The sequence below is a fragment of the Lithobates pipiens genome, unplaced genomic scaffold (assembly GCF_037356315.1).
Source record: "Lithobates pipiens isolate NorthernLeopardFrog02 unplaced genomic scaffold, aLitPip1_a1.2 Scaffold_8, whole genome shotgun sequence".
NCBI lineage: Eukaryota > Metazoa > Chordata > Amphibia > Anura > Ranidae > Lithobates > Lithobates pipiens.
The window spans coordinates 305,928,677-305,956,077 of NW_027507903.1; the positions used below are offsets into that span (position 1 = coordinate 305,928,677).

The 27,401-nt window shown below is 44.5% G+C and overlaps 1 protein-coding gene across 1 annotated transcript in view; it reads left to right on the plus strand.

Annotated features, from left to right (window-relative positions):
• Positions 1-27,401, plus strand: part of FBXO38 (F-box protein 38) — a 106,929-nt gene that overhangs the window by 2,618 nt on the left and 76,910 nt on the right. The window contains 3 exon segments of the mRNA XM_077472668.1: positions 13,202-13,361; positions 14,810-14,943; positions 16,027-16,190. Coding sequence (XP_077328794.1) covers positions 13,237-13,361; positions 14,810-14,943; positions 16,027-16,190 — 423 coding nt within the window. The 5' untranslated portion in view covers positions 13,202-13,236.

The window sequence follows — 27,401 nt, forward strand, 5'->3', positions numbered from 1 at the left end:
AGAAGTCTATGGCAAAATGTAGCAACGACACAGGTGCACTGCGGTGCATTAGTGTGAAAGGCCCCTTTCACACAATCGTTCCGACTCAATCAAACCCTCAATCCATCTTATGAAACGGAAGATGTAAACAGATTTGTGCCCTTTTACCCCCATCTACCTCCAATCTGATTCGCTAAAAAAAAAAAACAGAAGGGGATCAGTCCTCTTCCGTTGGGGCAGATCGGAGGACCCATAGAGTAACGTGGGCTGTGTCCATTCTGCATGGACCTGTCATACGCCTGCTCTGCTCATTGTGGCCCGCGACTGGTTACCAAGTTGCTGTGTGCATGTGTGGGTCTTGAATGAGAGTGAACGATCTTGCAATGATACTAAATTGTAAAATGAGTGGCAAGAAGAAAGGCAATACTTTTGTTTTTCATAGAGTAGGAAAGTGTTAATGGATAAGTGCAATTTAAAGCATAGTACACCTATGCCTTATCCCTTTTTCCCTGACCTTGCCTACCCTAAACATTTGTGTATAGATATACCCCCCCTCCCCCCCCCCCCCTTATAAGTAATCACATTCCCTCTGTTCTCAGTTGTATAAGAGCTGGGTGGAGGAGAAGCAGCACACTGAGCATCACAGTGATAGGCCGTGCAGGAGGTGTGTATCGGGACAAATCTGATCATTGGAGAATACACTGAGCTTCCAGAATAGCTAGAAAACTGACCACACTCTGTTCCCATGCTTAGTGTTGTCAGCTTTTAATAGGAAAGCAAGGTGACTGGCAGAAACGCCAGGGATTTCACACACAAAGGAAGCAGTACAAAGAACAGGATACATTTTCATACAAGTACATGGTACAGCAGGCTCATACCAGGAATATGAAATCTTGGTGTGACAAACCCTTTAAAAACAAAGTATGCTTATCGTTAAACCTCAGTTTGTTAGGGAAATAGTTTCTTTAATTTGATAGATGCAACAATGAGTGAGAGGATATGTCTCCAAAGTGCCATCCTCAGTCAGTTGTCGCCAGAATGGGTGTCTCTATTGGAAGATATACTCCAACCTTTTTTGGTGACGACCCTAAAATTAAGGAACTCCCCTCTTTTGTCTCAGTAACCATTAAAAAAAATAAAGGAGGTGGATACAGACAACTATAAATGCATGACTAGCGTAACTGTTCCCTACTTTATCCAAATGTGAATAAAGTTTTGTTTACATGCTTTGTTTGGGTTTAAAGTGGATGTAAACCTGATTCATGAAATTTGAATTGGGCACGTGTGTGTGTTTTATCTCTCTTGAAAATCACAAAGTCCCGTAGCTGTCCCCTGCTTCATTCTTCTGTTATCAGCCTGACAAGTTCTCCAATAGAGATATAGATAGAGATATATATATATATATATATATATATATATATATATATATATATATATATATCTCTATCTCTTCTGCTACTTGTGCTGTAATGAATCGCCGCACATCTGGGTGGGTGGTCTTGTGCCCCCTATCCAGAAGCACTGATTACGAGCTAGGTACTTGATCCAGTGCAGAAAGTTGCCGCCGTATATAAAAGTTGTGTGTTCAGCAAGCGGATGTAGTTTTTGCTGGAGTCAGAGAGCTTTAGAACCAGGTGTCAGGTTTGTGACGCTGTCTGTTACAAGGAGTCACTTTCTTTGTCCTGATGGTCATTAGCACTGGAAATGAAAGTGATGGGGAAATCTAAAATGTTGAGTTGTCACAAGAAAAGGAGAAGAGGGGAAATGCTATTGGTGACTTGTTCCAGTGACAACTGTCTAAGAGGGCATTGCCTCGCTTTGGAGAGATTTTCTCTTAATTTCTCTTAATTTGCTCTTAAGACATCAATGCCAAAAAAAAAGAATGTTGGTAACTATTCCCTACTCTATCCAAAATGAAGAAAAGTGTAATACTAAAAGGTATGAATATTTTATGAATGATTACACTGGTTCAGCTTGCACCAATATAGCAAAGTTTTTATACCAGTGATGGTGAACCTTGGCACCCCAGATGTTTTGGAACTACATTTCCCATGATACTCATGCACTCTGCAGTGTAGTGGAGCATCATGGGAAATGTAGTTCCAAGACATCTGGGGGTGCCAAGGTTCGCCATCACTGGTTTATACCATACCTCAGGGTTCCACAAACTCCAGGTCGCAATGGTGAAAATAAATTTCATCTTGGCTGCACACACCCCTGTGTGACGTCACTTTCGGGTCCCCGTTGAGTTTCCCTGGCCATCAAGGCGAGGAAAGAATGTAATGCAGTGTGATTTGCATTACACTCAGTGGACCCTGCATGTCTCAAAGAGAATCTGTCACCACAAAAATCATCACATAGGGGATAAAAAGTCCCCTATGTCAGGGGTCAGTGGGCCGCACCCAGCTTGCCACTGCTGAATGCCGGCCTGTTAGCGCCTGTGATTAATTCACGGGCACCAGGCCTGCAGACATTTGTCGCTGTCCTCTTAATTGGACAGCAGGGAGTGGTCGTTACCACTGGGCAGGAACTGCTGGAGTTAATGTTTTCGTTAAACAGCAGGTGATTGGTTGCTGGGCGATCTTGGCAACCAATCACCAGCTTGACATGCGGCATTTCGCGCAGCCGAGCCACCTTGACGCAGAATAGCTGTGGTGGCTGGTCGGCAAGTAATGTGTTTTGTACTGAAATATTACCCTTTGGGGTAATATCGTGGGACATAAAATATTACTACTTCCACTGTTTTATTTTCTATGGTGTCTGCTTTCAGAAAATATATAATCTTTGGGGGTTTTAGGTAATTTTCAGGCCTAAAATAATTTTTTAAACGTGTGCAAAAAACCTAAGAAACTGCTTTTGGCTGCGAAGGAAAGGATAAGTTCACCTTTTGGAAACATGTTGCATGTTTTACTCGTAAACTTTATTTGCTAAAAAAAGTTTGATTGTTTTTTTTTTTTTGCGGGTTTTTTGACACTCTTTAGCGTTTTTGGACGTTGGAGTATTTTTTGCAGCTGAAAAACTCCTGTGTTTTTTATAAACCAAAATACGCCCCAGCCAAAAACTGCTGATAACAGCTTGTGTGTGCATGGACACAGGGTAACATGATGGGGAGTTTGGCTGTAGAAAAAAAAATGCTCCTAGTCCGGTTGGATAAAAAATCAATGATTTAAAAAAAAAATGCTTTTTGGAGTAAAGATTTTCTATTTAACCAATTGCCGAGTGCCACACGACAACATACGTAGGCAGAATGGCACGGGCAGGCATATTGACGTACCCAGGGGCCCAATCGACCGCCCCCCTCCCCGGTGCCTGCAGCAGTCGGAATCCATTCAGGAGCGATCGGTAATGAGGGGGGAGGCCATTTTTTCATGGCCACCCCCTCGCGATCGCTTCTGACGAATGGAAATCTTCCTCTGCTCCTGTAATGTAAACAGGAGCAGCGGAAGTGATGTAATCGCTCCTCGTGTCGGTCTTTTTCGTTCTGGCGCCGAGAAGACCTAAGTGAGTTGCACCAACACTACACATTACAGTAGAACACGCAGGCACACCGATCATTCCCCCCATCACAGTGATACCATTTGCAGTTTTTTTTATTTTTTATTATTGCATTGGTGTCATTTGTGACTGCAATAACTGTCTAGGGTACCCCCTAACCCCCCCTAATAAAGGTTTAACCCCGTGATCACCCCCCCCCCCCCCCCCTGTCACCAGTGTCACTAAGCGATCTGTTTTCTGATCACTGTATTGGTGTCACAGGTGATGCTAGTTAGGCAGGTAGGTATTTAGGTTCGCTGTCGGCTTTTTTAGCGTCGGGTACCCCCATATACTACCTAATAATGATGATGATAATAAAGGTTTTAACCCCCCTGGTTAACCCTTTCACCAGTGATCACCGTATAACTGTTAAAGGTGACTTTTTTTTTTCAGTGCACCTGCTGTTTATTACCTAATAAAGATTTAACCCCCTGATTACCCGGCGGGTGATATGTTAGGTTTTAGGGTCTGCTATGCCCTAGGCAGCATCAGGTTAGTGCCAGTACCGCTAACACCCACGCACGCAGCATACACCTCCCTTAGTGGTATAGTATCTGAATGGATCGAGATCTATACTAGCGTCCCCAGCAGTTTAGGCTTCCCAAAAATGCAGTGTTAGCGGGATCAGCCCAGATGCCTGCTAGCACCTGCGTTTTGCCCCTCCTCCCAGCCCAGCCCACCCAAGTATCAATCACTGTCGCTTACAAAACACTAAATGCACAACTGCAGCATTCGCAGAGTCAGGCCTGATCCCTGCAATCGCTAAGTTTTCTTTTTTTACCTGTGAGTCTCACTAGCGTGGCACTAAATTTAGAGCCCAAAATGGCAAATCGAAGGTACACTAGTGAAGAGGCCTACACGTTTCTGAGCATGACAGATAGTGAAGAGGAAGTCACTCATCTGTCAGATTCAGGCTCAGAATATGATCCTGTAGACGACAGCGGCTCCATGACAGATAGTTCTGACGACGGAGTTGTGGTCCCTGCCAAGGTCAGGCATACCAGACCCTGATCTTCTATTGTTAAGGTGCAAGACCCGCATGTCCCTCATATGGAGCAGAGAAGTACTAGCACTGCTATTCCTTCTGGTGAACTGGCAAGCACCAGTGGCCTAGTACATGCTGGTCGTACATCCAGCACTGCAGTAACACTTGGTGACATGGCGAGTCCCAGAAGTGCAGTTCACGCGGGCAAGGTGGCAAGCACAAGTAGTGTCCTGCTGCCACCAAGAAGACAAAGACAGGCCCATCGTGCCCATAGTGCCCTTCCTGCTGCATTCGCACTTGAATTTAAGATCTTTCTGGGCCTTTCCCTCGACGTGGTCATAGTTAAAATGAGTGTGTTGTGTTCATATTGGTCCACTGATCCAATGTACCATATGCCCGTGTTCTCTGCTTCCATGGCCAGGGCAAGATACAAGCAGATTTTGTGGTTCATGCACTTGACAATGAACTCTGTCGTCCTCATGGAGACCCTGAATACGATCGGCTCTACAAAATTCGGCCCCTCGTAAACCACTTCAACCAACGTTTTGTAGACTTGTTTACTCCCCATCAAGTTGTCTGCGCCGATGGGTCCCTGATTAAGTTTTCTGGCCGCTTGTCATTCAGTACAGTACCTTCCCAGCAAGCGTGGCAGATATGGGGTCAAGATGTATAAGCTCTGTGACAGGGCCACGGGCTATACATGTAGTTTTATGGTTTACGGGGAAAGAGATAGTCACGTAGAGCCGACAAACTGCCCTGACTACATAGGAAGTGCTGGCAAGATTGTGTGGGACTTGGTGTCGCCTTTTATTCGGAAAGGGGTACCACTTGTACGTGGGCAATTATTACACGAGCGTGCCACTGTTTAGTCACTTGTTTGATCAACAGATTGGAGCATGTGGCACTGTGCGACTTAATCGCTTGGGCTTTCCCCAGAGGCTTGTAGATTCCTGTCTTAGGCTGGGGGAGAGAGCCTGCTTGAAGTGTAATAACTTGCTTGCTATGAAGTGGAGGGATAACAAGAATGTTTTCGTTCTTGCCTCCCTTCATGCAGACACGACTGTCCAAATTACTACGGCGACTGGTGTTGTGGGGAAACCCATCTGTGTCCACCAATATATAACCAAAATATGAGAGGGGTGGACCTCAACGACAAGTTGTTGGCGCTGTACCTAGTTCCCTGTAAGGCCAGACACTGGTACAAAAAAGTGTCTGTTTATTTCAATTGGCTTTGACTGCTCATGTGCTATACAGAGCTTCAGGACAGACTGGATCCTGAGAGGCATTTTCCTTTATGTCCTCCCACGTACCCCTACCCAACGAGCCCCCCAAAGAAAATGTTGTATCTGCAGAAAGCGCGTATATAGGTAGTAAGGAGTGAAATAAAAAATGTACGCTCTTAGAAATCCTGAAGGTGGTGCTTGGATTTCGGAGCCCCGTACGCGGCTATGCTCCCAAAAAGTCCCACACGTGTGGTATCCCTGTTCTCAGGGGAAGCAGCAGACTCTATTTTGGGGTGTAATTCCACATATGCCCATGGCATGTGTGAGCAAAAAAAGTTGGTCATTTTCCTGCAACTTGTGGCAAAATATAAAATATTCAATGGACTCAAGCCTCTCAGCTTGGGGTCATTGGGGGGGGGGGGGGGGGGGTGCCATCTTGGAATTTTATGGCCTTCAAAACTGTGATAGGTAGTGATGTCAAAAATGTATGCCCTTAGAAATCCTGAAGGTGGTGCTTGGTTTTCGGGGCCCCTTACGTGGCTAGGCTCCCAAAAAGTCCCACACATGTGGTATCCCGTACTCAGGAGAAGCAGCATCATTTATTTTGGGGTGTAATTCCACATATAACCATGGCATGTGTGAGCAATATATCATTTAGTGACAATTTTTTGTGAAAACTTTTTTTTTTTCTTTTTTGTACATCATACGACATAGAGTCTCAAGTAATTACTTGGTGGGTTATAGCCCTACCTTCAGGTGTTGACACTGGTATGACCAATACAGGAAGTTGACTCCCCTATATAACCCCTCCTCCTTCCAGGAGTACCTCAGTTTTTTCGCCAGTGTCTAAAGGTGTTGGTCACGAGTGAAGATGTGCTCTAAAAGGAGGGATCCATGCTGGATTTAAAGAAACCTCCACAATCAGATCCATCCTCGCCACTGAGGCCATAGGATGGTACCTGGACCTCGATGCAAGAACGAGGTGTTGCCTATAATGCTTCTCTTTGAGAGCTGGACCCTAGGAACCAGGACGCTTTTTGGTCTTGCTACATTTCCTAAAGCTGTCCTGAGTGGTGCTATACAAGGCCCAAAGGAGCGGAACCCCTTTTATAGGGGCCCCAGTCTTTAAGCGTGTGTTAACGCAGCCCGCCGTGATGGATGAAGTTTGGATCTGCTGTTTCAGCAGTATCTTGCTGCGAGGATAAGGTAAAAAAAAAAAGAGAAAACCTTTTATATGCCTTAAATGCCATAGAACAGTGCTGTCTCAGTATATGTGTTGTCCAGCAGAGGGGGTTCTTACTTTCCTAAGGGAATTAGCAGGCTGAATGGTTATCGGCTGCTTAGCAGCTAAGGGGAAATGTTCCCATAATCATTAAAACACTGCAGAGTTTAGCAGCATGCTGACAGAACCCCCCTTTCCCTCCCCCTCTCCTCTAGGAGTTGTGTGGCATCTTTTTTTTATATATATTACTCACAGTTATGGTAGGTGTCCTAGCCTGCTGTGGAGCGGCATAAACCGGCAGTTGTTTTCAAAGCAGCATGGGTTCCCTCTCCCTTCAGGTCTGCATAATACAGATGAGCTAAGCATATTCAAACTGAATGGGGGGTTGCCGTAAGTCACATGACGCTAGGTATGAGACAGTGTCTATCCATACAGCGTTGATTACTGAGGGGGGAAGTGCTGTGGGCGCCAATCAGGTCCACCTGAGGCTCACAGATTAAAGGGGTTGAAGCTGAGACAGCCACCGAGGGACCCAGAAGAGCAGGTTCAGGACCGCTCTGTGCAAAACAAGCTGCACAGTGGAGGCAAGTATAACATGTTTGTTTAATTAAAAAAAAAAAAAATAATTACTTTACAATCCCTTTAAAGCACTCTCTGCTACAAGAAAACTCAACCTTCGCAGCCAGAGTTCACTAAGGAGAGGAGTCTGTTATACTAAGAGACATTAAGCGCGGGGCACATAAGGGTGTAAAGCAGGCATTTCCAGTACAGGAAAAGAACTGTTAGCATGCATTGTTTGGCTAGAATTATTTAGCAGATATTGTGTGTGCCTCTGCTTTTGTACTTGGCATTATGTCTTCCAGACCTACCGTAAAGGTACCTAAGGTGTCACCCTCAGGCGCTGGGAACCCCAGTCATGCCTCCATACTGTCTCTCTCTTTGGAGAGATCAGACATGGCAAGCCAGGGTGAGTCATTGGAAGCTAGCGGTGGTGCAACTGCTTCACACGCTTCAGCCCCTGTTTTCTTATCTCTATCCTATGGAGGAAAAATTCACTAAAAGGTGGAAAATTCCAGCAGTAGACTCTGCGATTTCCAATGTGACTACAAATTTAACTTGTCCAGTGGACAATGCACGTATGCTTAAGGATCCAACAGATAAAAAGTTGGAAGGTTCTGTTAAAAACCTCTTTTTCCTTAGCAGGGACCGTAACTCAGCCTGCGATAGCAGCTATAGGCATATGTCAGTCCTTTAAAGGACCAGTTTACAGATGCCCTCAAAGAGCTCCCTGCACAACTAGCTCAGGAGTTGGCCGAACTACCTAAAGCATTATGTTTTGCCATAAATGCTATAAAGGACTCTATTCACCAGGCATCACGTCTGGCGCTTGTACTTGTACACATGCGAAGGACCCTTTTGGTTAAAGGGTTGGTCAGCTGAAACGCCTTGTAAAAATCTTCTAACTGGGTTCCCCTTTAAGGGAGAACACCTTTTTGGAGATAGCTTGGATAAATACATTCAGACTATTTCCAGCAGAAAGAGTACTCTTTTACCAGTCAAAAGAAAATATAAACGTCCTTCGTTTAAACAGACTTTTTCCCCAGCGCCAAGGGCATCCTCCTCTAGGCAGGGGCGATGGCCTTTGCCGCCGGCCCTCACGGGTATATCTCAGGGTCAGACCCAGGCACAGAGGAGGACCTGGGCCCACAAGTCTGCAAAGCGAAATACCAAGGCCTCATCATGAAGAGGCATCCCCCCTCACCAAGGTGGGGGGAAGACTTCTGAAGTTCTCAGAAGTCTGGCAGAGGGAAATTCAGGACAGATGGACCCTCTCCACTGTATCTCTAGGATACAAGCTAGAATTTCGAGAGTTTCCACCGGCCCGTTTTCTTAGATCAAACGTTCCGAGGGATCCAGGCAAAAAGCAATCCCCGTTGCAAGCGTTGGACCAATTATTGCCTCAAGGGGTGATCATGCAGATCCCCAAAGAAGAGCAGGGTTTGGGTTTTTACTCAAATCCATTTACGGTGCCAAAGCCGAATGGAGATATCAGACCAATTCTAGATCTACGGAATCTAAATCAGTTCCTGAGGATCCGCTCCTTTCGCATGGAGTCAATCAAGTCAGTCGTATCTATCCTACAAGGAGGGGAACTTCTGGCATCCATCGACATCAGAGATGCATATCTGCATGTCCCTATATTCCCTCCTCGCCAGAGGTTTCTGTGTTTCGAGGTAGAAAAGAAGCATTTTCAGTTTGTAGCCCTGCCCTTCGGCCTTGCTACAGCACCTCGGGTATTCACAAAAGTACTTGCCCATCTCTAGCCAGGTGAAGGGCACAGGGCATAACTGTCCTGGCTTACTTAGATGATCTATTGTTAATAGACTAGTCAGTGGCTCACTTAAGACGGGGTGTAGCCGTTTCAAACAGCTACCTGGAAAGTTTGGGTTGGATTCTCAACCTAAAAAAGTCCTCCTTGAAGCCACTAAAGAGGCTGGAGTATCTAGGCATGATCATAGATACAGCCCAGAAGAGGGTGTTCTTGCCTCCGGCAAAGATCAGCTCCATACAGGAGCTAGTGAGGATGATCAGGTCAAGAAAAAAATCCTTAAATTTCGCCTTTGTATGAGATTGTTAGGGAAGATGGTAGCTCCATTCGAAGCAGTTCCCTATGCCCAATTCCATTCAAGACTGTTTCAAAGCAGTATCCTGTCTGCTTGGAACAAGACAAATTAAACTTTGGATTTGCCAATGCGGCTGTCCCCAAGAGTGTCCCAGAGCCTCAGTTGGTTACTATCCCGGAACTTGCTGAAGGGAAAAACCTTCAAACCATTTATCTGGAAGGTAGTGACAATGGATGCCAGCCTTTCAGGCTGGGGAGCAGTACTAGAGAAAACGACTGTCCAGGGACGATGGTCAGGAACCGAGCGTACCTTACCCATCAACATCCTAGAGATTTGGGCAGTATATCTGGCCTTAAAGACCTGGACCTCCAGGTTAAAGGATTTTCCCGTCAGGATTCAATCCGACAATGCCACCACCGTGGCATATATCAATCACCAAGGGGGCACCAGAAGTCTCCCAGCTCAGAGAGGGGTGAACCAGATTCTAACTTGGGCAGGGGATATTCTCTTCCGCCCATCGGAAGTTTTCATTCCGGAGGTAGAAAATTGGCAGGCAGGCTATCTAAGTCGCCAACAGGTTTAAAGGGAAAGATTCCCCCTTTTCAAGTTAAGGTGCACTCTACCAGAGCGGTTGGTGCTTCTTGGGCAGTGCGTCACCAGGCCTCCATGTCTTAGATCTGCAAGGCCGAAACTTGGTCTTCAGTACATACATTTGCATAAAATAATAAAAGAAAAAATACAGAATATTCTGTAAAAAAAATGAATTTTTCTTTGTTTCTGTTATAAAATTTAGCAAATTTTGGCCAAAATTTATACTACTACATATCTTTGGTAAAAATAAATACAAATTGGTGGATCTTATTTGGTCTTTGTGAAAGTTATAGAGTCCACAAGCTATGGTGCCAATATCTGAAAATTGATCACACCTGAAGTACTGACGGCCTATTTCAATTCTTGAGACCCTAACAAGCCAGAAAAGTACAAATACCCCCCAAATGACCCCTTTTTGGAAAGGAGACATTCCAAGGTATTTAGTAAGAGGCATGGTGAGTTTTTTGAAGTTGTCATTTTTTTCCCACAATTCTTTGCAAAATCAAGATTTTTTTTTTGACTTTTTATTTTTATTTTTTTTTCACAAAATTGTCATATTATCAGTTTATTTCTCACACACAGCATATGCATACCACAAATTACACCCCAAAACACATTCTGCTATTACTCCCGAGTACGGCGATACCACATGTGTGAGACTTTTACACAGTGTGACCACATACAGAGGCCCAACATGCAGGGAGCGCCATCAGACGTTGTGGAGCACGCAGGCCAATTATGAAATCTCTCCTACATGTAAAAAATCATAATTTATTTGCTAGAAAATTACATAGAACCCCAAAACATTATATATGTTTTTTTAGCAAACACCCTGGAGAATACAATGGTGGTCGTTGCAACTTTTTATCTCGCACGGTATTTGCGCAGCAATTTTTCGAATGCTTTTTTTTTCCAGCCGGTTGTTAAGTGGTTAAATCAGCGCAGTGCCAAATTGTAAAAAGTCCTCTGGTCTTTGACTAGCCAAATGGTCCAGGGCTTAAGTGGTTAATATACATTAATAATTTAGTTAATTCAGCATGAAATGGCGCTTATTCTGCAATATTTAAATTTTTGTTAAACTCATTCAATCAATCCAAGCTCTGCAAGCTCAAATAAAATGCCCTGCATTGATGCATTCAGATAAAACAAGGTTCAGAAATATTCCTCTAATGTACATTACTCACTGAATCAGTTCTGATATCGCGGTTTTACTAAACTGACAGCTTATTATTCTAAATCGGCGACCTTCATTTTGTTTGCAAATATTAAAGATTCTAACTACCAGCAAGAATAGGTCCTTACATTTAAAGTGCACCTGTCATTTCAGATCCATCATGGCAGCGCCTGTTAGCGGGCATCCACTCACCTGCTGTCACCATGTCCCTCACCTTATTGTGTCACTGCCACATTACCAACTGCCCCATTTAAGTGATTGGGACTGTCAGTGAGTCAACAGCGGGTCAGTGGAGGAGCTCCTGCAGGGCAGAGATGACAGTTGCTCTTTAAAAATTATTATAATATTTAAATTATGATTTAAATCACTAGTAAAGAGGCTCGATTTAAATCATAATTTAAATTTTATTATTTAAATCAAATCTACACTTCTCCTAGATTCAAAGCAGATTTGTCAAGCCCTGCCATACCTGGCCAGTGCCCCTGGAATGCACTTAAATAGACATCTCTACTCCGTGAGCTCCACTTGCTTTCGAGTCCTATGCCAGGTGGGTGCCTTGCTACTTACTGAACACAAGAGGTCGGCAACTTGGCATGGGTGTCATTCAAGTGCTTTGCATTTTCTGAAGTAAAGAAAAGCAAAGTGATCTCTGGATGCTGTGGATAGGCAGGACGGTAACACCTTTAAAGCTGGAATAGCATAACCATGTATAAAATATCCATACATGAAATTACTCTTTAAATGTCTCTCAAAATCTGGGTAATTATGACTTGAAGAGTTACTCCACTTTTTGTTGAGCAAAAACAATCCTCTCTAGTTGATCCATGTACCTTGCAAGGGTTTTAACAAACTTCATTTCAGTTCCCTACCTGTTTCTGCTCTGAGCCGTCAATCTGAATTGGAGGAACTTTTCATTATTATTCAGATGATGCACTTGCATTGTTTTATTGAAGAAAATGCAGAGCCTGCATACCTTTTTAGCTCTAATTAACCCTTTGGGAAGATCTCGGACAACATTGTTTTTGCAGAGGATGTCTAAAATCTGACTTGTATCCTTGTGCAAAGTTTTGGGAAAACAGTAAGCCAATCATGCAAGCGGGATACAACATTTCTGGGGGGTCGTGCTATACACCAATGGTGTATGGAAAGCCTCCAGGTAGCCGCATTGCATTGCATTTGACAAAATTACAGCTGCTGCAGATTGAAAAGAAATGGTCATTCAGTTGCAATATATGGCTTGTTTAGAAATTTGTATAAGCCATACTTCTTTTTTTTTTTTTTTTTTTTATTTGCTATGTTTTACCTACAAAAGTGGAGTTGGCCTTTAATCGTATCCCAGAATTTATATCGCACATTTATACAGTTTGTGCAGTGCTTTACAAAATTAAGAGAGACAGTACAGTTACAAGTGATATTAAAGGTGTGTGTGTGTGGTGTTAAAAAAAAAAATTATAATTACCTGCTCTGTGCAGAGGTTTTAACAGAGCAGCCCAGATCCTCTATTTCTCAGCTTGCACCCTGGCCCCTCCCTCCAGCCAAGTGTCACTGAAGCAAGCAGCTTATTGTGGGGGCACCTAAGCAGGCTCACTCTCAAGCCACTGCTTGTCTGTCCATTCCCACACAGCGCCATAGCTCGGCCCTATCCCTCGCTCTTTTGCTGCCTCAGCCAATGAGGGAGAGTCCCTGGAGAGCCGAGTCTCTTGTGCACATCGCTGGATCGCGATGGGACTTGGGTATGTATTGAGGGGGCTGCTGTGCAGAGAATACGTGAAGGTAAAAAACTGAGCCTTTGATCTGGTATCTGTGTGATTCTCCATCTTGTGATATTGCTGCTTTCTTACTATATTTACATTTATTTTTACTTTGCAGTTTATGAAGCGATTCCTCCTCTTCGGTTTTTTAAGATGGGGCCTCGAAGAAAATATGTAAAACCATGCAAAACAAATGCTGAAAGTGTTGAAAATAAATCGAACGATCCTAAAGATTACATGAACCAGCTATCCCATGAAGTGCTTTGCCATATATTTAAGTGAGTAGAGTAATTGTTAATAAGGTATAAATATGCTGTACATTCCTTCTGCACACTATTCTTAGCAACAGAGCAAGTTAGTTGTTTATAGCCACTGTAAGAAAAAGGTCTGTTCTCATTACATATGTGCATGGGGCAATATTAGATGAACTGTAGGTAATCATGAAACTTGCTAGTCCAGCTCTAATGATGCTACAGAACCAGAATAGTAATAATAGATTATGGTCAAACCTGAAACGCCTGTCTGTTGTGCGCTTGAACCGAACAGATCTAGTCACTGTATTGGCCGTTCTATATCTGACTATTGTAAGAAATTGCTCATCAATGGAGGATGTCTTCAACCAAATGCAGGTTCATTTTTTAAAATGTGAAGATTTGTAACACTTCTGGCTTCAATGGATCCACTCCAAACCACCAACTGATTGCTTTTGTTAAAGCACCACTACTCGCTTTTTAAATGCCTTGTATTATTATGATAATGTATCTAGTTATGTTTATCTTACCAGTGTTTATTTTGTGCATTACTGAGTATAAGAGTTTTTTTAAGTACTTGCAAAGCTATTTGCTGGGGTTGATTTACTAAAACTGAAGAGTGCAAAATCTTGTGCAGTTCTGCATAGAAACCAATCGGCTTCCAGGTATTTTTCTCAAAGCTTAATTAAACAAGCTAAAGCTAGAAGCTGGTTGGCTACCATGCAGAGCTGCACCAGATTTTGCAGTCGAGTTTTAGTAACTCAACCCCGCTGTGTGTACTAAAGTAGTAGAAGTAACCAATGTTTCCAGTAAATCACAAAATTGCTTCAGCTGGCTCTCCACCCATCAGGAAAGCCACTCTAACATGTTTCACCTGTGTAGGGCTTAATCGTAGAGGCAGATTTGGTCATATCCAGTGGTCCTATATGCATCATAAGCCAACAAGTAAGTTGTAATACAGACGGGTCTTTAACCAACAAACTAGTGTCTGATCCACAGTGTCGCCTGCCTGCTGTTCAAACACCAGACAAATGGACTTAATCTCAGCCGGCTCACAAAATCACAATACTGGTCTGGAAGAGCAGCAGCAAAACTGTAGGGGTGTACAAACACAAACACACAGCAGTACAGAAGTGCATCTATAATCAAATGCTGTCTTTTATTGGGATTAAGGACCAAGAATCATGATTTTAGATGTTGCCTTCAATGCCACATGCAAGTGGAATCTGACTCCGCAGCACAACCATTCGGATATTATTATTGAGTATGATGACATTTGCATTAAAAAGAACAGACTTTAATCTGCTGAGAAAATGCCAGGAAAAAAGGTTCCACTGATGCACAACATGTTTTAGAATTTGCTTCTGTTTTGTCCTAGAAATAACTGTGAAATTATTAACCCTTCCAGTTTACAAATTTGTTTTATTTTCGTGAAAAAAATGTTCAATATCTAACAGAATTTGTTCTTTTCTTAGATACCTCCCCCTGCAGGATATAATGTGTATGGAATGCTTGTCACGGAAACTAAAGGAAGCCGTGACTCTCTACCTGCGTGTAGTCAAAATGGTAGACCTTTGTGCTGGACGTTGGTGGGAGTACATGCCTACAGGTAAGTGTCTTCATATAGTGTTCTTTAAAGCCTATGTTTACCTAAAAATATATATACAAGGAACATTTACTTGCCTTCAATGAGTTGTGTCCCTTGTGCTGCTTTGTCCTAATTTTTTCCAAAATCTTCATCTTCTGATGTCCTGCCCCATCCTGTTTCATTCTAGGATGAGGCGGTGGCTGATTGGCACAAACTTTCTCTACCCGCCAAGTAAACTAGTCTGCTCTTTGTGAGTAGTCTTTGAAATACTGTAGATTACAAGAATGTGTTCTTAGGAGCTGGGTGCACACATTTCAAGTTATACCACCTTGAGTTCATCTGACTAAATCTTTTGGGTGCAAATTCCTAAACCTGAGTGGGTGTTTTTGTTTTATTTCATGCTAATCTTTGGCTATGGTTTAGGTTAAGCTTAAGGGTTGGGTTTATGGTTAGATTTGGGTTACGATTAGGTTACATGTTTAGTTTCAGTAGTGGGTTAGCTAAAATTGTATTTCCATTAATTGAGCTGAGAAACCCTTCTTGCTACTAAGCAGATTATTCAGAATATTACCCTTAGTAACCAATTTTGATGCAAACAGAAGCTTGAGCTGCTCAGACTTAAAGAAACACACTCTAGGATAATGTTCAACCTCTGCCCAGCTCTCCTTCCCACCCTTCCATATCTGATTACTGGACCAAAAAGGAAAAACTCCCTAGCTAAATGGCCCTTTTTTTTTTTTTTTTTTTTTTTTTCTCTTTTAAGCTGAGGTCCTATGATTGTGGTCTTTATTTCTACCTGCTTTGGTCCTTCCTTGGTCCATCAGTGTCTGCATGACTTGGACACATACTATGTCAAGAACCGGGGTCCTGTTACAATTCAGAGGACTCGTATCCCCTCTGGGGGGGGGTGGTAGGGGACCAGCGATCTTGGACTCCATTGCACTGCTGACTTGGGAGTTTATCAGTTTTCATAAGTTAGGGAAAAAAAATCCTAGAAGGGTAGGTTAGACTCCAGGCTTTAAAAATTCACAGAAATGTTATCCTCCATTGTTTTGTATGTTCTGCGGCAGATGCCATTGTCACTTTTTCTCTACATTTTGGTAGGTTTCACAGATTCCAGTTTCCTGAAACTGCTCAAAAAGATGCCAGATATTGAACAACTTTATGGCCTTCATCCAAGGTATCTGGAAAGACGCAGAGTTAGGGGCCATGAAGCCTTTAGTATTCCTGGTGTATTAGAAGCTTTGCAGTCCTGCCCCAATCTTCTGGTGAGTGCTTTTTTGTCTCCTATACCTTTGCACCAGATGCAATATCTCACATTCTGTCTCTGCTGTGAAGTCTTCTGCTATTTTAATGAACTTGACTCACTATTCTGTCATTTTTATTTGGTCATATATTCTAGGTAGCTCATCTATAGACCTATAACAGCATATTACAACCGATAAAAGCTTTGTCTGCCTAAACTTGCAGTGTAACAAGAACAAATATCTCTTCAGTGTTACTGTCCTCATTAAGATGTCAGTTAACCTTGGCCAATATGCCCTGTTATAAAAGCTATACTCCCTAAATGAAGTTAGTCTGTCAACACCAGCACTAGAAAAATTTCCTCTTTCTCTTATATTCACCGACTGACACAGCTCCTCTCTTAGCCATTGGGGTTGTTACGCCACCTTTAGGAGAAGACTAGGCATAACATGTTATGAAAAACGCAGAACTTTTACTTCCGCCCAAGGGGCGGTCCCTTAGGTAACAACCCCCCAGCCTGCCATGCAGCCATCAATTTTATTTTGCCTAGTGAAGAAGGACCTAGGAACCCTGATGGGCCCATCGGTCCGTGTGGGTTTTTTTTTTCTTTTTTCTGCAGAAGCTTTGCTTTTTGCGCAAGATTAAAGATCCTGTGATCTGCTCTCAACAGCCAGCTGGGTGACAGGCTGGGCCGGACATGACATACCTCAGCTCCAGAGGTGGTCGGGAGCTTTTATGCTCCGGGGCACACATATGACCTGGCTACTGATGTCTGCGTCACAGTGTGCCGAGGCCAGCAGCCAACCCTGTACTGATCGGAGAGTGGATCTGTGATGGAATGTTCCCCAGCTCATCAAGACTGGTAAGTACAGCTCTCCCTGCCTCAGGGCTGAGCAGCTGGGCTTTCCTGGGGAGGTCGCTTCGGGGGTCCCTGTTCATATCTTCCCCAATAACCCCCCCCCTCCCGTGGGGAATGCTGTGTGTGTGTGTCCTGTACAGGGGCTCTCACCTTGGGGGGGGAGGGGGGGCTGCGCTGGCTGGCTGTGCCCTGAGGTGTGTTCTTTCTCTCCCTGGGGGTGTCTGTTGAGGCTGTGTCTGTGATCCCTGCAGCTCTGATCACTGACATTTTCTGTCACTGTTCCTCATGGTTTTCAGTGTTCAGCGGCCATCTGAGGTGAGGGCAAGGAGCAGCATGCTCTCCTGTAACTTGGCGGTCATTTTCCCTGTGGTTCCCTCTGGACGCCTGGCGGCCATTTTCTCGGAGCCTGAGCACGTTTTTTGGTCAGTCTCTAGGAGCAGCATGCTTTCCTGTAGTCCAGCGGCCATTTTCTCATTGCTTTATGTCCTTATGCTGGATGCTCGGTGGCCATTTTCTTTGAGCCTGGGCACATTGTAGATCGGTTTCAGCGCCATAAGCAGCAGCTTTGGATAACACAGTGGGAATTCCTCTGCACCTGGGAGCTGACAGAACACAGGCACAATTTGCTGAACAGCGCAGAACCAGTCAGAGTGGTGAGTCCTGCGGGAAAGAGCCGCTCAGCCAGCAGCAGTTAGGAGGGTGGGACTATCACTGTCTTAACTCCCCTTCAGGTGGCAGACAGGGTAGGGTCAGCATGGCTTCAGAAACTGGTGTTTCTTCACCCGAAATCCAGCAATTGCAACCGGTTCACCTGTGGAATGCGCAGTGCCCCTGGACGCTTTGTCGGCGGTCTTCAATTAGATCGTTGCCAAGATGGAGGCGGTGCATGGGCACAAAGGTGCTAAAAAGCTGCCCCCCTCGGGGAGAGCTCTGACGCAGACTCTGGACCTGCTGAGGCTGGTGACCCCTGCTCTGTTTCAGATGACGCTGACCAGGACTGTTCGGACAGTGAGTATGAGTCCTCATCCGGGTCAGTGCACGATAAAGCTCTTGTTGGAGCACTTATCACAGTTGTGCGTGATACCCTGTAGATTCAGGAGCCAGCAGATCCCTCTGCTGATGTAGGGATGTAGACCCAATCCCTTTTGGGTCCTGCAAGCCAGCCCATTCACCTAAGGTGTTCCCGTATCTGACTTATTTTGACACGTTCATTTATAAGGAATAGGGTTGACAGCAACAGACCTTTTCGGTCCCCAAATACTTGGCGGTGCATTACCCCTTTTTGAGGAGAGCCTTCTCAAGAAGTGGTTGGCTCCTCCGGTCGTAGACCCCCCACCATCCAGGTTAAACAAAGTAACCACGATCCCGGAAGGGGAGACTCCTGCATTTAAGGATCCCACGGACAGGAAGGCCGAGGCAATGGCTCGTTCCTTGTTTACGGTGTGGGGTCAACCATGCAGACACTGAGTGGGCAAAACTGTTGCACCGCAAATTGGTAGTACAGGCTTCTCCTGTCTGCGTGAAACTAGCAGACAAACTAGTGCAAGGCCTTAAGTGCGTTTTTGACGTGGCCCTGGATACTCTTCCCCCTATTATCCAGGGCTGCAGTGTCGGCAGTGGTGCTGAGGCGCCTGATTTGGTTAAAATTCTGGTCTGCTGACTAGGCATCCAAGAAAGCCCTGGTTAAGGAGCCACGCCGTAGGCAAGGGCCCTCTTTTTCCGCTCACAAACTGCTTTTTTTTGTCCGCCTGGAGCTTCGGCCAAACGCCCCTAGCCCGACAGGAGGACCACTGAAGAACCAAAGTGTCCCTGGAACCGCAAGCCTGCGAGCAAAAGTTCTACCGTATGAAGGGGTCGCCTTCAGGAGTTTGCAGCCCGGTGGACCTCTCGGCTGTCCGACCAATGGGTCTACAGTCTTGGGGGTGGTAAGGCTCCTGCTGAATCTTGGGGTGATAGTATTTGTTACGGAATCAGAACGTTTCCAGGGGTTCTACTCAAACCTGTTTGTAGTTCTCAAGTAGGAAGGGATACGTCCAATCTTGGATCTAAAAGCCCTCAATTACTCAGTGAAAGTACAGAGGTTTAGAATGGAATCAGTTCACTCAGTAGTTCAGCAGTTCACTCCATCAAGGGGACTCCGTGGGGTCCTTAGACATCCAGAATGCGTACCTACACATTCCCATATGCCTCCCAAAAGTTTCTGTGATTTTTGCAGTCGAGGAAGCCCACTACCAGTTTGTGGCTCTTCCTTTTGGTTTGACATCAGCCCCCCCGAGTCTTTACCAAGGTATTGGCTCCTGTTTTGGCGCTGCTACGGCCAAGCGGGCTCGCGATCGTGGGTTACCTAGACGATCTCTTCCTGAGAGCATCTTCCACCTCCGAGTTAGAGGAGGATGTGGCGATCACCATGCAGACCCTGCAGGAATTTGGGTGGCTGTTGAATCTAAAAGTCGGTGATCGTACTGATCACTCAGCATTTGGAGTACCTAGGCTTACTGCTGGACTCCATGGAAGCAAGAGTATTTCTCCCTTCAGACAAGTTGCAGACTCTCAGAGCCACGGTAAAACTGCTGATGAACTGCAAGTGGTTGTCGCTGCGCTTTTGCATGCGAGTCCTGGGACTCATGGTGGCCTCCTTCGAGGCAGTACCATATGCCCAGTTCCACATCAGAGTACTGCAGAAAGAAATTTTGACAAAGTGGGACAAATCTCCGTTGTCTCTGGATCGACAGATCCAGGTGAGCCAGTTAGTCAGGGATTCCCTGATCTGGTGGCTGAGGTCCCCGGTACTTCAGTCCGGAAAGTCGTTCCTACCTCTGAAATGGACGGTGGTCACAACGGACGCCAGCCTATCCAGCTAGGGTGGAGTAATGGGAGTTCAGTTGACTCGGGGCCTCTGGTCGACGGAGGAATCAAAGTTGCCGATCAATCTGCTCGAACTGGGAGCGATCAGGCTATGCCTTTCCACATGGTCGATGAGACTGCGAGAACATCCGATCAGGATCCAGTCAGAAAACGCCACGGCTGTGGCATACGTCAATCACCATGGAGGAACAAGAAGCTGGGCCGCCGCACAGGAGGTCACTCACATACTTTGGTGGGCAGAGCGACATGTACTGGCCCTGTTGGCCATTTACATCCCGGGAGTGGAGAACTGGCAAGCGGACTATCTAAGTCTCCAGATGCTGGACCCAGGAGTATGGGCGTATCATCCGGAGGTGTTCAGGCTACTGTGCCTGAGGTGGGGCACACCAGACGTGGATCTTCTGGCCTCCTGTCTCAACCGGAAGGTGCCGAGGTTCGTGTCCAGGACGAGAAATCCATGGGCAGACGCGCTGGTGGCTCCGTGGGGTCAATACCAGCTGATCTATGCCTTTCCTCCACTAAAACTGTTACCACGTCTGCTTCGCAGAGTGGAGGCCGAGGGGATTCCAGTAATTCTGATTGCCCCAGCATCCCTGGTATGCAGACCTGGTGGCAGAAGCCCCCTGGCGATTGTCGTTACGAGAAGACCTTTTGTCTAAAGGTCCGATTATCCATCCTGCTTTACCATCGCTGGCTTCCAAGGCATGGCTATTGAGAGCCAGGTGTTGAGGAACCGGGGTCTTTCGGACTCGGTGATCCCAACAATGCTGAGGGCATGGAAATCTTCTTTTTGGAAGATATATCTCCATGTGAGGAGAAAGGGATGGCATTCATGCTCCTTTTCTATATCCAGGATCCTGCTGTTTTGTACAGCAAGGAGTAGACCAGAAATTGGCTTTAAACAACATTATAGGACAAATATCAGCTGTGTGTGTGTGTGTGTGTGTGTGTGTGTGTGTGTGTTTTTTTAATGTTTTTTTTTTTTTCAGCGACCCTTGGCATCTTACTCTCTAGTGAGCACTTTTGTGCAAGGGGTCTGAAATGTAGTTCCTCCGGTGCGTACACCGTTACCCCCGTGGGATCTGAACCTAGTGTTATCGGCGCTTCAGAAACCGCCATTTGAAAATATCAGAGAGATCCCTCTGTTGACTCTTTCCCAGAAAGTGGTCTTTCTAGTGGGCATTACATCGGCCAGGAGGGTTTTGGAACTGGCGGCCTTGTCCTGCAAGTCGCCCTATCTGGTTATCCACAAGGATAAGGTGGTGTTGCGTCTGCAACCTTCTTCTTTTCTGCCGAAGGTGGTCTCAGCATTTCACATTAATGAGGACATTGTGTTGCCAACTCTATGTCCTAAGCCGACACATCCTAAGGAGGTGGCCCTCCATTCCCTGGACATGGTTCAGGCTCTGAAGGTGTATTTGTCTGCCACGGCTCCCTTCTGGAAGTCAGACTCACTGTTTGTTTCGGTGACCACCATTTCTAGGTGGATCAGGCAGATTGTAGTACAAGCCTACACCTTGAAGGGGTAGGTGCCCCCCTTTCCGGTCACAGCCCACTCCACGAGGGCAATCGGAACATCTTGGGCCTTCCGACATCAAGCGTCTGTCGCTCAAGGGTGTAAGGCGACGACCTGGTCGTCTGTCCACACGCTTACAAAGTTCTACAAGGTAGATGTCAGTGCATCGGCTGATGCCTGTTTTGGCCGCAAAGACGGCTGTATAGTTGCAATTGTGTATGCAATTTTTTCCCTTTTTTCCTGGTTTTTGGGCAAAAACGCAGTACTTGTGGTGGATGAAGTTTTTATGCTGTTTTCCCACTCCTCATTTTGGCACTTCTTGGGAACGTCCCAATGGCGCCAGAGAGGAGTTGTGTCAGTTGGTGAATATAAGAGAAAATATGATTTTATTTTATTTTTTTGTACTCTCCATAAAATCCTTTTCTCTGCAATTCAAACTGACACAGCACCCGCCCCTCCTAATTTTCTTTACGTTATACTGCTTGTTGACGTACTGATGGCTGCATGGCAGGCTGGCGGGGGTTGTTGCCTAAGGGACTGTGTTTTTTATAACATGTTATGCCTAGTCTTCTCCTAAAATTTGGCGTAACAACCCCAATGGCTAAGGGAGGAGCTGTGTCAGTTGGTGAATTACAGAGAAAAGGATTTTACGGGGAGTACAAAAAATCCTATTTTTTTGCATCACACTGATGGCGTGCCTCATGCAGGAAAATTAGCTTCATCCACTGCAGAACTGTAGCTGAGGCTGTCTGATAAAGACCGGATCTATTATGTAATGCTATGTAAGAAAGTGGGGCTCTTTTCTTTTCCAATAGTTTTCTTGTATTGCAGTATTAAAAAAAAAAAGTACAAAGAGTTGTTCAGGTTATTGTTTAGAAATCTCAGGCTCTGAATAAATGATTCCACTAGCCCGTGATCATCATACGACGGTATCTGATAAAACACCATGCAAATTGGTGATGATCTTAAACACTGAAAAGGTTTTATCTCATGAGAGTAATGTGAAAGGTGGAGGAAAAAAACAAAACAGGAATTTGGAGACTAGTACAATGGAAAAAGAAAAGGAGGAAAAGCTAGTTTAACCACTTCAATACATGGCACTTTCGCCCCCTTCCTTCCCAGCCCAATTTTCAACTTTCATTGCTCTAACGCTTTCAGTGACAATTGCGCGGTCATGCTACACTGTACCCAAATGAAATTTTTATCATTTTGTTCACACAAATGGATCTTTATTTTGGTGTTATTTTTTCACGACTCCGTTTTTTATTTTTTGCGATATAAGCGCAAAAAAAAGCGGAAATTTGGGAAAAAAAAAACAATATTTTCTTTTTTCTATTTTTTTTTTTTTTTAAATAAAATTTTATTAAACAAAGGCATACAACAAGTTGTACAAAAGTTGCGGCTTTTTTCTATTTTTAAAAGAAATCCAATAAAATCAAATTTTGTCATAAATTTCAGCCAAAATGTATTCTGCTACATGTTTTTGGTAAAAAAAATTCTGTTAAGTGTATAATAATTGGTTTGTGTGATCAGACATATGTACGCAAATGATCATGTACATATGTGTTGGAGGTCGACCGATATATCGGCCGATATTTGCCGTTTTTTAAATAATCGGCATCGGCCGATTTGTGCTGATAAAAAGCCGATTTAGAACTACAGCGGGACTTTGAAATGACTTCTGTATAGAATGGTCTAAGTTGACTGAGTCGTCATAGCAACCCTTTCCTCCTCTCTGGGCAGACTGCCAAGAAAAGAACAGAAAGATACAATGTTTACACTTGAATGAATTAAGTCATCTCAGTGTGTAGAAGTTCTCAGTTTAACCATTTAAAGACTAAATCTTTTCTGACACTTGTTGCTTACAAGTAAAAAATCCTGTATTTTCTGCCAGAAAATCACTTAGACCCCCCCAAAAATGATATATATTTTTTTAGCAGAGATCCTAGGGAATAAAATAGCTAAATCATACATACAAGTAAACTGATTGGAGGTTTGTTTTGTTTAATAAATGTTTAAGCGTAAGAAATTTTCTGTATCACGTATGAAGGCCGCTTTCACACTGGAGCGGGCAGGCGTTGATGGTAAAACGCAAGTTTTAGCGGCTCTTTACCATCATTTTAGCTGTGCTATTTGGCTGCTAGTGGGGCACATATAACCCAGCTAGCGGCCAAGGAAGAGGTTAAATGCGCCCATGAAGCACCGCTGCCAAATCGCATTGCATGCACTTCGGCAGTGGTGCCCATTCATATCAATGGGCAGGAGTGGTGGATGAGCGGTATACACCACTCCAAACGTGCTGCTTGCAGGACTTTTTTTTAAGATCCTGCCAGCGCATCGCCTCAGTGTGAAAGCACTCTGTCTTTCACACAGACTGCAGGGGAGCCATTTTACAGGCACTTTACAGGCGCTATTTTTAGCCCAAAAGCGCCTTAAAACGCCCCAGTGGGAAAGGTGTTAGATCAAGGGGGATTAAAAATAAATAAATAAATAAAATAAAATCGGCCTAACATATCGGCCCAAAAAAATCGGCATCATATATCGGCTATCGGCTGCCATGATTTCTAAATATCGGCATCGGCCAGAGAAAAACCCATATCGGTCGACCTCTAATATGTGTGCAGGTGATCACGTACATATGTGTGCAGATAATCATTGGGACATATGTGGGGGACATGCTTTTATTATTAGGGACATGTGTTTTTATTATTTGGGGACATGTATGTTTTGGCGAAATATGCGGGGACATTGTGTTTATACTGTGTGGTGTGTTGTGTGTTTACACTAGACTGATGATCAGTGAGTAAAAAACAGCTGATACTTACTGATCATCAGGCGGCTGCAGCGATCTGCTGTCCTCTCCTCAGCGATTGACTTCTGTGTGAGGAGAGGAGGAGCCGATTGCCTAGCAACCGGCTGTTTTTTTACATCACATGACGGCCATGATTGGACACAGCCATCATGTGATCAGGAGGGCCAATCACAGAGCCCTCCTGCCGATCTGAGATGCGCCGTGTCCGGGTGACACGAGCACATCGGAATCGCGCCGCTGCGCGGGCACGATCCCGCTCCTTCTGAAGGACGTTGGCCGGGTGGGAAGTGGTTAAGGAATTTCTCTCCTCAGTTCAGGACCCAACTCACCACTACAGCACAGGGATTATATAGGCGATTTGTAGATCTCTTATCCAGCCATTCCAGATCTGGTGTGCCTGTCCTGACGGGTGCTAGCCAACTTTTCATGACGCAATATCCAAGAGATTGTTTTTGGTTGAGGCTAACTTTTCCTCTGGTGTCTTCCATGCTTTTACAAAGGACATTTTAGCCACCAAGAAGATGTAGAATATGCGGGACTGAGTACCTAGGGATAACTTCCATCGGATCATTTTAAAAGTGCTGTTTTGTCTTTTCTTTTGTTGTGTTTATGTTGGTCACTAAGTAAGTTAAAGTAAATGGTACAAAATTCACCAGATTTCGTACATGGAACCTTCCTGTCTGCTAAAGCAGAGAGAGGATGCATTGGGAAAGACTTTTAGCTATCCTTGATGGTGTTGAGTATCCCTTTTGTGTGTCATGGCTGTCCACCACTGCCAATGTTCCTTGGCTATCTCTGTACCCAAGTCTGCTTCCCATGCCAATTGGTTGGGTAGTTTGACTGTGGCCATGTAGAAAAAAACACAGATGCTCCATTCAGGCTAGTGTCCCAAATGCATGTTTTCAAAAGGGTTCCCGTGGCAATATTCAATTCTTTTATTTTATTTTTTTCTAAGAAGAATGTAGAGAATGACGTATTTGATGCAGATGGAACATTTATAATTGGTCATCCCAAGTGTTTGGAGGAAGTAATCTGATGGCCTTATCCCCTTATGGTCTAGAAAGTGTCCTATAAAAAACATACTAAATTTATTATGCCGTGCATTCCAATGGGAAATATGATAGAGCGAAGGTTAAACCTGGGTGGCTAAGCCATAACAATAAAAAGTCTTATTAAGGAGAACAATAAGGCTTTTAAAAAATAAAAAGCAGAGGGGTCGTTGTCGGAATTTCAACAAATAATGCTGTAAAAAGTGTAAGGACGCAATCAAGATGGCTAAGCTAGAGCACCAGAGAGACATAGCGGGCGAGAGTAAAAAATAATAATAATCACAAACTTAAATATATTAGTAAACACCCCCCCCCCCCCCCCTTCTGTCCTAGGACCAATTCTGTTTATTTATAAATGATAGGGCATGGGATAAATAGTTCAATGTCATTGTTTGCTGACAATACAAAGTTAAGTAGGGCAATAATCTCACAGCAGGATATAGGTCTTTACAAGAAAACCTAAATAAAATAATGGGTTAGGCAACTACCTGGCAAATGAGTTTTAATGTTGAAAAACGTAAATGAATGTAAAAGGATGTGCTGGAAATGGAGAGAGTCCAGAGAAGGACGACCAAGCTAATAAGGGGACTGGAGTACCTCCGTTCCGAGGAAAGACTGCACACGCTAAACGTATTCTCCCTGGAGAAGAGACGCTTGGAAGGAGATATGATGGCAATATACAAATGCCTAAATGGTGAGCCCAGCATAGGGAGGAAACTTTTTTCAGTTTCAGGGAGTATAAGCAGACGGGCCACTCAATGAGATTGGCATAGACACAGTTTAACCTTAAAGTGGTATTCCACAGGAAAAAAAAAATTGTGAAAATTCCTAATAAAATTAAAATTTTGGATTTTTTTTTTTTTTAACTCTCCTCTAAATGCCTGTTGCTAGGGGGTCCCTCGTTGTCTGCCTCTTTCAGTGCCTTGGCTGGTGACATCACTTCCCCTCGGCACAGGAAGGGCTCCGCTCTGCCCCCTCCCTCCTGTCAGTCATCTGGGACACGTGACAGGTCCCAGATGACTGCGCGGGCAATCATGGCGCGCGGCACCGCTCGCTCATGCGCAGTGGGTGCCCGGCTGTGAAGCCACAGCCGGGTACCCCCAGTTGCAATTCTGGCACCGCCGAGTGGAGGGGGGGGGGACGAGAGGGGCTTATTTTATTTTATGGAAACTCCTCTTTAATCACTTCAGCCCCGGACCATTTTGCTAGCTTAAGACCAGACTACTTTTTGCGATTCGGCACTGCGTCGCTTTAACTGACAATTGCGCGGTCATGCGACATGGCTTCCAAACAAAATTGATGTCCCTTTTTATTTTTTCCCCCACAAATAGAGCTTTCTTTGGTGGTATTTGATCACCCCTGCGGTTTTTATTTTTTGCGCTATAAGCAAAAATAGAGCGACAATTTTGAAAAAAACGCATTATTTTTTACTTTTTGTTATAATAAATATCCCCCAAAAATATATATAAAAAAAACATGTATTTTTTTTCACTCAGTTTAGGCCGATACGTATTTGTCTACATATTTTTGGTAAAAAAAAATCACAATAAAAGATTGATTGGTTTGCGAAAAAGTTATAGCATTTACAAAATAGGGGATCGTTTTATGTCATTTTTTTTTATAAATTATTTTTTTTTTTTTTTATTGTGACTGCGACATTATGGCGGACACATCGGACATTTTTGACACATTCTTGGGACCATTGTCATGTATACAGCAATCAGTGCTATACAAATGCAGTGATTCCTGTGTAAATGACACTGGCAGTGAAGGGGTTAACCAGTGGGTGGCAGTGTAGGGGTTAAGTGTTCCTAGGGGTGTGTTACTAACTGTTGGGGGCTGGGCTTTCATTTAGTGAACACTGATCTCTGCTCCAATCACATGGAGCAGAGATCAGCATCACTTGTTGCTAGGCAGAACAGGGAGATGCTGTTTACAACGGCATCTCTCCGTTCAGCCGCCCCATGAGACGATCGCAGGTATGCCCGCGGCCATCGAGTGTGCGAGACCCGCGGGGGTCCCAACCAGTACGCGAACGTGCCGCCGGATGGCAGAGTGGCATTAAAGATTGGACGTACCTGTATGCCAATATGCCTACCCATGCCATTCTGCCGACATACATCAGCGTGCGCT